Source organism: Brassica napus, chromosome C1, assembly GCF_020379485.1.
Source record: "Brassica napus cultivar Da-Ae chromosome C1, Da-Ae, whole genome shotgun sequence".
Classification (NCBI taxonomy): domain Eukaryota; kingdom Viridiplantae; phylum Streptophyta; class Magnoliopsida; order Brassicales; family Brassicaceae; genus Brassica; species Brassica napus.
The window spans coordinates 8,754,934-8,768,040 of record NC_063444.1 but is presented as its reverse complement, the minus strand read 5'-3'; the positions used below and the strand labels follow the sequence as shown (position 1 = coordinate 8,768,040).

The 13,107-nt window shown below is 36.4% G+C and overlaps 2 protein-coding genes across 2 annotated transcripts; both read left to right on the top strand.

Moving 5' to 3' along the window:
- Positions 1-1,087: 1,087 nt before the first annotated feature.
- LOC106373506 (putative terpenoid synthase 7) lies at positions 1,088-8,440 on the top strand. The gene is made up of 6 exons (XM_022707470.2): positions 1,088-1,902; positions 2,013-2,385; positions 2,510-2,731; positions 2,820-2,961; positions 3,312-3,560; positions 3,662-8,440. Exons 1-6 carry the CDS (start codon positions 1,671-1,673, stop codon positions 3,953-3,955), a joined length of 1,512 nt encoding a protein of 503 aa, XP_022563191.1. The 5' UTR covers positions 1,088-1,670; the 3' UTR covers positions 3,956-8,440.
- A 1,327-nt stretch (positions 8,441-9,767) lies between these two features.
- BNACNNG18720D lies at positions 9,768-12,212 on the top strand. Its single transcript, XM_013814633.3, has one exon. The coding sequence runs from the start codon at positions 10,937-10,939 to the stop codon at positions 12,116-12,118; it is 1,182 nt and encodes a 393-aa protein (XP_013670087.1). The 5' UTR covers positions 9,768-10,936; the 3' UTR covers positions 12,119-12,212.
- The last annotated feature ends 895 nt before the right edge of the window (positions 12,213-13,107 follow it).

Below are 13,107 nucleotides of genomic sequence, written 5' to 3'. Positions count from 1 at the left end.
GACGATGGATTCTTATTCAAAGACTTGTGTATTTGTGTACCTGATTGTAGCCTGCGGTTACATATCATTAGTGAGCTGCACAATGAGGGTCACGTCGGAAGAGACCGTACGTTACAACTAGTAACACAATCTTATTTCTGGCCCATTCTTCGAAAGGATGTAGAGCATTTTGTTGCACGCTGCCGCATATGTCAACAGGCCAAAGGTAAAGCGACAAATGCAGGTCTGTACCTGCCATTACCGATTCCCACTCAGCCTTGGACTGACGTCAGTATGGACTTCGTCCTAGGATTACCGCGAACTCAGCGGGGATTTGATTCGATCTTTGTAGTGGTGGATCGTTTTTCGAAAATGGCCCATTTTCTTCCCTGTAAGAAGACCACTGATGCTGTGAGTGTGGCAACATTATTTTTTCGTGAGATTTAGAGGCTTCACGGGTTGCCTTCCTCCATTGTATCTGATCGCGATACGCGTTTTCTCAGTCATTTTTGGCGGTCACTTTGGAAACTTCTTGGTACTAGTCTTGATATGAGTACAGCCTATCATCCTCAGACGGATGGGCAGACTGAAGTGACAAATCGAGCTCTTGGCTACCTTCTCAGATGCCTTGTGGGTGACAACATCAAGAGCTGGGACACCAAGCTGTGTAAGGCAGAGTTTGCCCACAATCATGCGGTTAATCGAAGTTCTGGATTCTCACCTTTTAAGGTTGTTTATGGCATGATTCCGCGCTGTCCTCTCGACTTATCTGTTGCACCAGACAGGACACGTTTGCATGGAGAAGCAGTGGACTTTGTGATTGAGCTTGAAGCGGTACATCAAAGGGCTAGGGACAAGCTCGAGCATTCTGTCGCTAAGTATAAAGCCGCTGCAGATTCTAAGCGCCGTGAGGTTATTTTCAAAGTTGGCGACCAGGTGTGGGTCTATCTCACGAAGGAGAGACTGCCCTTACACGAGTATAATAAGTTACGCTCTCGAAAAATTGGACCTGTCGAGGTGGTGGAGTGTATCAACCCGAATGCTTACCGTGTGCGGCTTCCCCCACACATCCGCACTGCCGACGTCTTCAACGTGAAGCATCTCTCGCGTTTCCACGGCGATAACGACCCGTTAGCTTCAGAGACGAAGCTTTCCTCACCGGGAGGGACCTGATGCAGTGCATCTATGGATTTCGAAAGAGACACTAGCCGTTGCTGATTAACTTGCGTTGCAAGTTAAGTCATGTTTATCTTTTAGTTTTGATTTTATTTTGTAAAGGATAATTATAACCTTTTTAGATATCGCTTAGGAATATTATCTTTGGGATTATATATACCCAATCGACACCCTTGTATTATTTTCACGTTAGATTTAATAAACTGCTTTTGGCAATTGAGCTTATCGCTTGAAGAGGAGAACTCTTAACCTGTTGATTTCGACGACTGCTTCGTTGAACTCAAGATCCGAGCTTGAATTCGAATTCTCCTGGAGAGTTTGAGTTTGATTTCGTTACTTTGCTTCCGCATCTCTATCACAATGGCAACAAATTTGATCATGATACTAGTGTTGTTTGTTATAGTGTTACCACTTAACGTACACCAACAAAACAGACAACTGACTTCCGTAGCTTCTTTTAGGAACTAGATGTCCTTGCAAGCGAACTCGAAGCAATCAAGCCCAATATCTGAGACATGCTCATGTTCTCTTACCATGCGGAAGGTCATGACTACACGAAGAGGAAAATACTTCTGATATATTTGATGATCAGTCTTGGTATTGCATATCATTTTGAGAATGAGATCGAAAAGACCTTGGCACACGCCTTTCAGAATATTGATGATACGATAGCAAATGAGCATGACCTTTACACAATCTCTATCTTCTTTTGGGTTTTCAGAACATATGGTTACAACATGTCGGCTGGTAAGTTATTTATGCTTATCTTAAATTTGATACAACTAACATCAGTAACATGTTCATTTCTTGATCGAGCGAAATGTATAACAAGATCTTACAATCTCTAATGTATATAGATGCGTTCAAGAGGTTCAAAGGGGATGATGGAAAGTTTATGGACTCCTTAACAAAGGATGCTAAAGGCATGTTGAGCTTGTATGAAGCCGCTCATTTGAGGACGACAAGAGATTATATAATGGACGAAGCGTTGAGCTTCACAACGAAACATATGGATTCGTTAGCTGGACGATCAAGCTCTCATCTCTCAAGGCTTAAACAGAATGCTCTTGGTCTATCTCAACATTGGAACATGGAGATATTAGTCGCAATGGAATATATCTCCTTCTACGAACAAGAAAAAGACCATGATGAGACATTACTCAAGTTTTCAAAGCTCAATTTCAAGTTACTACAACTTATTTACCTTAAGGAGCTCAAAATGGTTACAAAGTATATAATTTCCTCAGCAACTAGTATTTATATATGGTTTGAAATAGAACCCTTGAAGAATATACCCATGTTTTCATCATTTATCACATTTAAATACATGTGTGTCTCTTTGTCTGATTGCAAGATGGTACAAGGAGCTCGACTTTGCATCTAAGTTGCCACCTTATTTCAGAGACAGAGTGGTGGAGTTACATTTTTTTGTTATATCGATGTATTTTGAGCCGCATTTCTCAAGTGCGAGGATTATGTTGACTAAGTTCGTCACGGCCGAAATCATTATTGACGACACTTTCGATAGATATGCCTCTATGTCGGAATCTGAAAGCCTCGCCAAAAGTCTAGAAAGGTACGCTACATTTTAAAATTCCGCGTGATTAACAGTTATAATGATGACGTCGTTGAGAATAAGAATGATCATTGTGATGATGCACAAGGTGGGCTCCTGATAAAGACATGGATAAACAACCAGATTATTTGAAATTCGTATTTAAATTTATACTGGACGTATTCAAAGATTTCGAAAGAGAAGTGGGGTCAGAAGGAAGATCTTACATCGTGAAAAGTACAGTAGAAGAGGTAACTAATCAAAACTCTTAGTTTACATGTATATCAAAGCATTTTTAACATGTACCTACATATAAAATTAGGGTCCTTATAATCATATAATATGATCATGGATGTTAACTTGTTAGCTGTTACATAAACACATGGTTACTAGATACTTGATTATTCAAGGTCCCATCTTATCTCAAATGTGAGATTCCTAACACTTCTCGGCGAATAATTACTATTTATCTTCAATCCTTTTCAATATTAAATTTCTTATATACATCAAAGTGATACTTTGTGGAATTCTTGAGGTGAAACTCATAAACCATGCATGAAGGTTCGTAATTTAACGAGTTTACATACTTTTGAACCATCAGTTCAAAATACTCGTGAAAGCCAATCTTGACCTTGCCAAATGGGCGCAAATCGCTCACGTGCCTAGCTTTGAGGATTATATGGTGGTCGGTGAGCTGGAGGTCTCGTGGTACGCGAGTATGGCAGGCACTTTTATGGGCATGGGTCATATTGCTATGAAGGAAGCTTATGAGTGGCTCAAATCAAGACCAAAACTCATCCAAGCAATATCTATAAACGGACGTCTGATGAATGACATGACCGGTTTCGAGGTACAACGAAAATATTCGTTCTATAAATGTAATTTGGAGGTCAAATGGATAAATTTCAAAAGTCTGTGTATATTTAATAAAAAAAGATGTGGGTTGATTAGGATGACATGAGTAGAGGATATGTACCAAATGGGATCAACTGTTATATGAAGCAATATGGAGTTACAAAAGCCGAAGCTTATAAGGAGCTTCATAAAATGCGTGTTCACAATGACAAAATAGTGAACGGAGAGTTGTTGACGACAAAAGATGTGCCAAGGAGAGTTCTCAAGCAAGCCATCAATTGTGCACGCATGGCGAATGTTGCCTATGGCTATGGTGAAGGCTTAACACACCCTGAAGGCAAAATAAAGGACTATATTGTTTCTCTTTATCTTGATCTGATTCGTCTGTAAAGACGTTGATTGGAAACACTGCTAATGAGTGTGAACTTTGTAGCTGCGTCTTGAGATCCTAGTTGCCATGGTTCCGCTGCATCACAAGGAGAAATTGTAAGAAATAACCATTTTAGAACAATCATTTTCAAAGCAAAGGTTCCTTCATTGATTGCTCCGCTCGTCTTTTTTTTTGGCAACACCGTGACCTTTGTCTTTTTTTGTGCAAAAGTGTGACATTTGTTTTTCTTTTTTTGTGAAACAGTGTGACTTTTGTCTTTTGGTTCTTATTAGTTTATTATTTTTAAGTCGTTTACATTACATCATCCTTTTCCTTTTTTGAGGACATTATTATTATATGCCATAAAGCTCTTGTGAATCATGTGATTCTATTCCAGGGCTTGACATTTTATCCGTTAATTTTGATTCGATCATTTATTTACTTTGATTCGATCATAAAAATCTGGACATCCGTAAAGTTTCGGAGCAAAACAAATAGTAAAAATGAATATCCATTGAAAACAAAACAAATCACAAATACTAAATTTTAAGAACTGGACATCCGCTCCACTTGGACAGCTATATAAATATATATATATATATATATTGATTAAATGTATGAGTTTATATAATTATTATTTTAACGTATGATTTAATAAAATTTATTCACATTATTAATTATAAAAATATTGAAATAAACAAATAACTTTTTCTGATATCTATAACTTTTTCTTAAGTTTGTGTTTTTATTACTAATTTTAAAATTTACAAACATATAATTTCACTGTTTTTTTATTTTTATTTTATATATTATGTAAAAATGTTTTAAAGAACAAATTTATCTCGGATTTTTTCTAGATTATTTGTATTAATTAATTAAAACGAAAGGATATATCCGTATGTATTCGCAAATATCCGCAAATATTTACATAATTTTCGGATATCTGATCCTTGCCCAACCCTACCCGGCTCATTATCACTGTTATAAAGCACATAGTGCATGGAAGACGAGAACCATTATTACTAATTAAACACACTGTTGTATGAACCAACGTTTTGTGGTGAGTCGAAATGGAATTGATGATATTAATCTCTTTGTCCTTGACAACTCTCTTAGCATTTCTCTTCCTAAAGTCACTATTCAAACGAACCACCACTATTTCCGAACTTAACCCACCACCGTCTCCATGGCGGCTTCCAGTGATAGGAAACCTTCACCAGCTCAGTCTCCATCCTCACCGCGCTTTCCATAGACTCAGCCTCCGCTACGGGCCGCTCATGCTCCTTCACTTTGGCCGTGTCCCTGTTCTGGTGGTCTCATCAGCCGACGTCGCTCATGACGTCATGAAAACGCACGACCTTAAGTTTGCCAACCGCCCCAAACCAAAGGCGGTGGATATAATTATGAACGGCGGACGAGATGTGGCATTTTCCTCTTAAGGTGAGTATTGGAAACATATGAAGGTATGATTTTACTTATTTATTATAGATATTGAGAAGATTTGTAAATGTTAAAAGACAAAGACCAGAATTTTTATAAAGTAGATACACCCAGAGCCTGTCCTAGAGGTGTGGGAGCCCTATTCGAAATTTTTTTAACTTAAAATTAAAAATATTTTTAGTGATTTTTAGTAAAAATTAATATAAATTTCTTTAAAATATATATATATATATATATATATATATATATATATTATGTTAGTAAACTTCAAACTTTATATATTTATTTTAATTATATTACTAAACTTGTACGTATCATATAACATAGAATACATAAACAATTTTATTATTATATAAACTATTTTTTTACTTTATATATTTAACACTATTTAATAATATAAATACATCTATATACACAAATAATTTTTTTTAAAGGAGGCCCCACCAAATGGAGCCCATTCAAATATTTCGAAAGCATACCTAGGCCGTGTTCGTTTACATGTCGCGCGACATGCGACATGCGACCTGCGACTGATCGCAGGTCGCAGGTTGCAGGTTGTTGTTCATTTTGCTGTCGCGTAACATGCGACCTGTGATTGGTCGCAAGTCGCAAGTCGCAGGTTGTTGTTCGTTTTGATGTTGCGCGACTGATCTCGCGACCAGTCGCGGGTTCCCATTTAAGTCGTCCGAAAAACAGCGACTAAAAATTAAAAAAAATTTGATCGCGCGACTGGTCGCATGTCGCATATCGCAGGTCGCGCGACACGTAAACGAACATAGTTTTAGTCGCAGGTCGCAGGTTTAGTCGCAGGTCGCAAGTCGCGCGACACGTAAACGAACGTAATCTTAGTCGCAGGTCGCAGGTCGCGCGACACGTAAACGAACATGGCCTACAAGCCCGGCTCTGGTTACACCTCCCTCGTATGCTCCTTCCTTCACCCATTTTGGTTTTCTACTATTTTTTATTTCATCATTATAAAAGCTTATCGTATAAATTTTATATCAAATATTACATAATAATTAGTATATATACTTTATCCTACACAGAGCAATTTTTTTTTTTTTTTTTTTTGTAACTAACATAGAGAGCATATTACTACCTAAATATATATTATTGTCCTGATCTTCTGATCTCCTACAGCTAAATTGATTATTTCACGAACAAAAAAACTTGCGATATGGATTGGTTTATCATAATAATGTAGGTTAGTCAATATGTATGTAAATATTCACACTTCAGGCTAATATAAATTTTATTTGTTTTAGTTGGTGACCAAAGAAAATGAGAAGGAACATTCAATTCTTCATGGTTTCCATAAAAATACTCCATTTATAAAGAATTAATATTTCTTTCTGTTCCTCATCATTCCTTTTTTTTTGTAGAGAATAACAAAGCAAAATTATTCCTCATTATTTTTGAAGAGGAACAATCATTCTCTTTTTTTTGAATGAGTGTAAAATTTTATTCAATCAAAAACTTTGTACATCAAGTGTTTCAGCTTTGTGTTTAAAAAATAAAAAAATTGACTATGGGAGACCATGAGGTTTCTGATTCTGTGTTTAGGAGTGCTCTTGACGAGACCCAAACCAAGCAGCCAGACCCTCTTCCAGATACTGATGCCCCAACCCTTTGACTGATAATAGTCTGAGTCTGACTGTCTTATCCACGAATTTAATAAGACAGCCCGTCTACTTCGACTGTTCACCATGTCTGCGAGCATGCGTTCTCTCCAAACCGAGTGGACCGTAGCTTAGAAGGTGTATCTGAGGAGAAAGGTCATTGTGGGGGTAAGCGTTGGGTTTGTGATCATTTCGATGATCTCATTCCAATCTGTGGTGAAAGACGCTTGCAAAATCCCCCCTACAAGAGCCTTCCATATCTGCTTTGTATACCGACAACTGAAGAAGAGGTGTTGACGAGTTTCATCATCTTCGTTGCACAATACACAAGTCTGATCAACTGCATTGTTCCACTTATGCATTCAATCGCAGGTTTGTAGCCGATTCTGAATAGCAACCCAGAGGAGGAAGGAGAACTTAGGTGTTGACTGTGGGAACCATACTCCTTTGCTCCATAAACAAGGTTGATGGTGATGTCTCAACTGCAACCAAGTCCTCTTCGTTGAGAAACTACTAACAAACTTCCCTTCTTTTTGTTTCTAAGGCGGGATATCTTCTTCTTTATCTTGGCCGTTTTTAAGTCGAAGCAAAGCTATCTCGTTCTCAATCTCATTTAGGATGGTCACCCTATGTCTTCTTCTTCGATGTCTTCTCAAAACATCAGCCATAGGCTCATTGTAGGATATACCTAGATCGATGGTTCCTCTGTCTCCTAGTACTTCCTTGAGGCAACCAATTCTGGACCAGTTATCGTGCCAAAAGGATGTATCTGTTCCACTATGAACTTCCATCTTGAAGAACTGCTTTGCTAGGTCTCTCAACTTTAGTAATTTTCTCCAGATCCAAGACCCAACGTTTGTAGTACCCTTTACTGACCAAAATGACCCCTTTCTGATCAGGTAACATTTGATCCATTTAACCCAAAGAGATTCCTTTGCTGATGTGATCCTCCATATCAATTTCAAGCTCAAGACTGTGTTGGTTTCTTTCAGTGGTCGAACTCCTAAATCTCCCTCTTCCTTTGGCAAACAAACATCCTTCCAGCTTACTTTTGCTTTGCTAGTCTTCAGGTCAGGGCCAGACCAGAGAAAAGCAGAGCACAACCTTTCGATTTCCTTGAGACAACTTCCTGGTAACTTAAAAGCTTGGAGCCAGAAATTTGCAAGGCTGGTAATAACTGAGTTGATGAGTTGCAACCGGCCTGCGTGTGACAGAAATCTTCCTGTCCAAGAGCTCATGCGCTTTCTGATTTTCTCCACTAAAGGAAGATAGTCATCGACCGTCATACGCTTTGTAAGCAGGGGGAGTCCCAAGTAACAGATAGGCAGTTGACCCGAAGCAAAGAGAAAACTGAGGAACAATCATTTTCACTCATTCCTTTAATTTTATTCCTTTTCATTCCCTTTTTATTTGTTCCTAATGTTCCTCACATGGTCACCAGTCACACCAGCGCATCTCCAAATGGGTAATTTCATATTTCCCACTTTCATGGTACCATTTTTCATCTTTATCACTATTAAAAGGACTTTCAAAAATATATTCTTCATTAAGTGGCAAAAGACTCTTATACTATTGTTTTCTATATATATAATAAATTATTATTTAAATAAATAAAAAAAACTAAAATAAAATTTATGTTTTCGAATTATACTTTTCAAATTTGAACTTTTTTGTAATTTGTTTTTTGAATTTTTTTTTCAAATTTTTTTTTTCTTTTTATTTTCAAAATTTCTTTTTGAAAATCGAAAAATTATGTTTGAAACTATTTTTTTTTAAAAATTTATATATTTCTTTAAGTATTTATATATTTATTAGAATCCTAAATTTCACATTCCAAAAACCCTATCCCACCCCTCAACTCTAAACCATAAGTCTAGATTAGTTAACCCTAGGGATGTAAGTGTCTTTTACCCTTCATTAAAAATGAAGGTAAAAGTGGTTAGTGTAAACATGAAAAGTGGTACTATGAATGTGGTATTTGTGGCAATTTCACATCTCCAAAAACACTCTATATTTTAAATTTGCAAAACACTATATTTGAAATTTCAAGGTGTTCTTCTCCAAAATCAAAATTTGAAATTTAACTTCAAAATTATTTGTAATTTACACTATGATCTTTATATCTTTATATTTGTCATAATTAATATAAATCCATTAAACTTTTATGAATAACTAGCACATATATAAAAATATTACAGTAATATTAATTAATAAAATTTAACAATAAAATATAAAATTATAAATAGAATACATAATTAAATATCAAACGACAAGCAAAATACCGCATTATTCCATAAATATTTCCATAATGCTCCATCATCGGTTACACAAAATTTGTTTGGACAATATTTTAGAGGTTCCGGAGCAAATTACTAGTCTATTAGTGTTGTTGTAATATTTAAATTTGTATAATAATTATGTTTTCATATATCTTTTTAAAACGTTTTTTTTATTAAATTTATTTTGTAATATTCTTGTTGTCTAATTCTAGTTTTAAACTATTATAAATCTTATTTTATTTTTTGATTTAATTTTATGTGTAAAATTTGAATTTATAAAAATAAATTTGAATTATTTATGATATACAAAAGTCTTAAAGATTAAAACGATAAATAAAAAAAATACTTAAGAATCATAAATGTGATGTGTAATTAATTATAAAGACCAAAATGCAAATAAAAATGAAATTTCAAATTTGGAGTTTTGAGTAGTGGAACTTCAAATATGAAGTATTACTTCTTAAAACCCTAAATTTTAAATTTTAAAATTCGTTTTTGGAGAACAAAAAAACTATATATTTGATGTTATAAAGTTTCTTTTTCGAAGATGCTTTAACTTACTATTCAATTAGCTAACAAATTGTTTGCAAATCTGCCTTAAATGAAGAGTTTATGCACTGTGCATCTCCTCGGCAAGCAAATGGTGAAGTCCTTTGAGAATGTAAGAAAAGAAGAGATAAACGCAGTGATGCAGAAGCTTGAGAAAGCTAGTTCTTCTTCTTTATCGGTAAATCTAAGCGATTTACTACTTAACATGTCAAACAATGTCATATGTAAAATTGCAATGGGAAGAAAATATAGCCGTGAAGAAAACACTAGCGATTTTGAAAATCAACTGAGAAAAATCTGTGACAACCCGTCCTGCGGACCCCCGAAAATAAGTTTCCTAAAATGAAAACTTTTCTAAAATGAAACTTCTCCTAAAATAGAAACTTTTCTAAAATAGCAACTTTTCTAAAATAGATTTCTATAACTAGAAATATGGTGGCGACAAACTTACTAGAAAATCCACTGGAAGTTCCCCCAGAAATCCCACCGGAAGCTCGCCAAGAAATCCCGCCGGAAGCTCACACGGAAAGTCCACCGAAAAAATTCACTAGTGACTGGTTGTTGGATAATTCAACAACTCGTCACGCGCAAAGAAATACCTTTGACTTGATGAATAAAAAAAAGATGGTGGAGTTTCTTATATAGAAGAAGGTTTTCTAAACTTCCAATGTGGGACAAAATAAGAAAAGAGTATTGGACTTTAATTTTTTAATAATAGCCAAAAATGCCTCACCAAAAATCAGATAAACAGTCAAAGCTTAAGCTGATTTTCATCATATTACTGATTTCGTTCCTTATTATGGTCTTCACTGATGCAAGTAACCACCTTCCAAATACCTTGATAATATTAGTATAACTAGGTAGTTCGTGCAAGCAGATCTATCTTTTTGATCTTGTCATCATCGTGGGAATGGTCTCATGTCAACGACAATTATTTTACAATTTTATAGAAGATGAAGTCAACAACACTTTGTGTAGTATCATATTATACGTGCGAGTCATGACTAAACTAATTACCAACCGACGTGCAGCCCATCCTGCTCCGTATTTAAAACCAATCTGTTTTAGCCTTTTGCCACTATTGTCTTTGCCAAATTAATCATCATTAACAAAAATGGCGACGCAAGTTCTCAGCTTCAGGGACGATAGTAGCTTCAGGGACGATAGTAGCTTCAGGGACGATAGTAGTCAAGAGGATTGGCATGACTTTGAGGTTCTTGGTCGTGGAGACGAGCCCAAGATTCTGATCAAGAAGTCAAGTATGCTGTCCGATTCAGAGAGGCGGATCTCCGTTGACCCGAAATCGCTTTTATCGAGGAACGAGAGCTTCGACATGATAACCTCACGGCCGAGAGATAATCAAACGAAGACGAAGTTTATAAGCTGCAGCCTCCCGAACTCAGCATCCACGTCACCTAGACACAACTCGAGTTGGAAGAACAGAACCACGGAGCAAGTTCTTGACCTAATGCTCGTTCAAAACGCTGCCGTTTCGTTCGGAAGAAGCAAATCTTGCGGGGAAGGACGTGCATGCACGCCATCCCTAGATTTCGACATGTTACTACGCAAATCAAGAACTGGACATCATCATTATAATCATAACCATCCGCAACACCATGATGATGATAATGGCTTCTCTTCCTCTAACACCAAGAGTAGCGGAAACAACTCTTTCTTCTCGAAGACAGAGTCTAACAAAAGCAATACCAGCACGGCGAACTCGAAAAGCATCAATAAGTTCGAAGACGGATTCAAATGCAGCGCGTTGTGTCTATACCTACCCGGTTTTGGTAAAGGTAAACCGGTTAGGCCATCATCCCGAAAAGGTGATTCCTCAATCACTAGAACCACGACAATGACTTCGACTCATTCCATGGCAAGAACTGCTTCTATGAGAGACACTACGGTGCTCTCAGCTCGAGCCTCGCTAGAGAAGTTTGACTGCGGTTCGTGGACTTCTTCGGCTATGATTCACGATGACAGTGTCGATCTCGGTGGTCATTTCTTCGACTTGCCTTCTGAACTGATCAAAGGCGGTCCAGGTGGAAACGATCAAGACGATCCTGTTTCGGCGGCTTTCGTGTTCCACAAGGAACCTAGTTTGGAGAAAGAGATTAAAGGGGTTTTGAAGACTTCTGGCTCGAAATCGAGAAGATCTATGGAGTCGCCACTTCATGTTCGGTTCTCAACTTCGTCTCCGGTATCTTATCCGACGTCTCCGAATCATTCAATCACGCCACGGTTGTTACAAGCCACCGAGGATTTTACTAGTTTCTTGGAAGCCCAAACCGTGTGAATAATAAATGTGACGGATTAACTTTTCTTCTTTTTTCTTTTAATTTTATTTTTTATTGATTAATCGAATGAAGTTAACTACATTTTTAACCTTCTTTTGCTGAAATTATTTTTGGTAGCATTGCCATTCGAGAGGACTAAAATTTTACATTGTAAAAGACTCAAGAAACAAATACACGAGAGGAAAAAAAAAAGAGTAAACTATTATATACTAATTTCTATACGATACCTGCAATTAAATCATTTCTAATATTATCTTCTTGAATACATTAATGGCACATGAGAAGCAAGTTGTTATGTCATTCTGCTGGATTTTCAGGAAATATAATATAGATCATAAGTCTTTCTTGTAATTATATAATTTTGACATTTTAAAATTTGTACTCGAGCCACACTAAATCAAGGATAATGCAAAAAATTTTAGCTGTTTAAAACAATATACGTTTTGTTTATATTCCCTAATATATTACGTTTGATTTACACTTTTGAACTAGAAAAAAAAACTGCAACATTTGGATCGCATCACTTTAACCGTATCGACCAGATCAATCACATTTAATTTGCAGTGACTGCAATACTCATAAATCGACAGCATATCTTCAACAACCGTCCGTAACCATTCCAAACCTTATAGTATATATTTAAACCGACAACAAAGTTGCTGTTTTAGATTTACTGATTACTTTATATGTGGACGTTGAATGTTAGAGGAACAAATTTTATAGGAGTAAATAGACTCTGTGTTTTCAGAGAATAATGCAGCTTGCAGAGATCATGCAGCCTCGGCCACTTTCTATGAATGATCTCCGTAACATCACGGTATTAAATTTACAACCAAAAAATACCATCAAACATTAAATCTGACCAATGGTTTGACATGATACATGACACAACATATAAACACACGTGTACTGTTCGTATACATTTATTGACAACCCGTTAGCCTTTAACATCAACAATTATTACATTTTCTTTAAGAAAAACAAAACA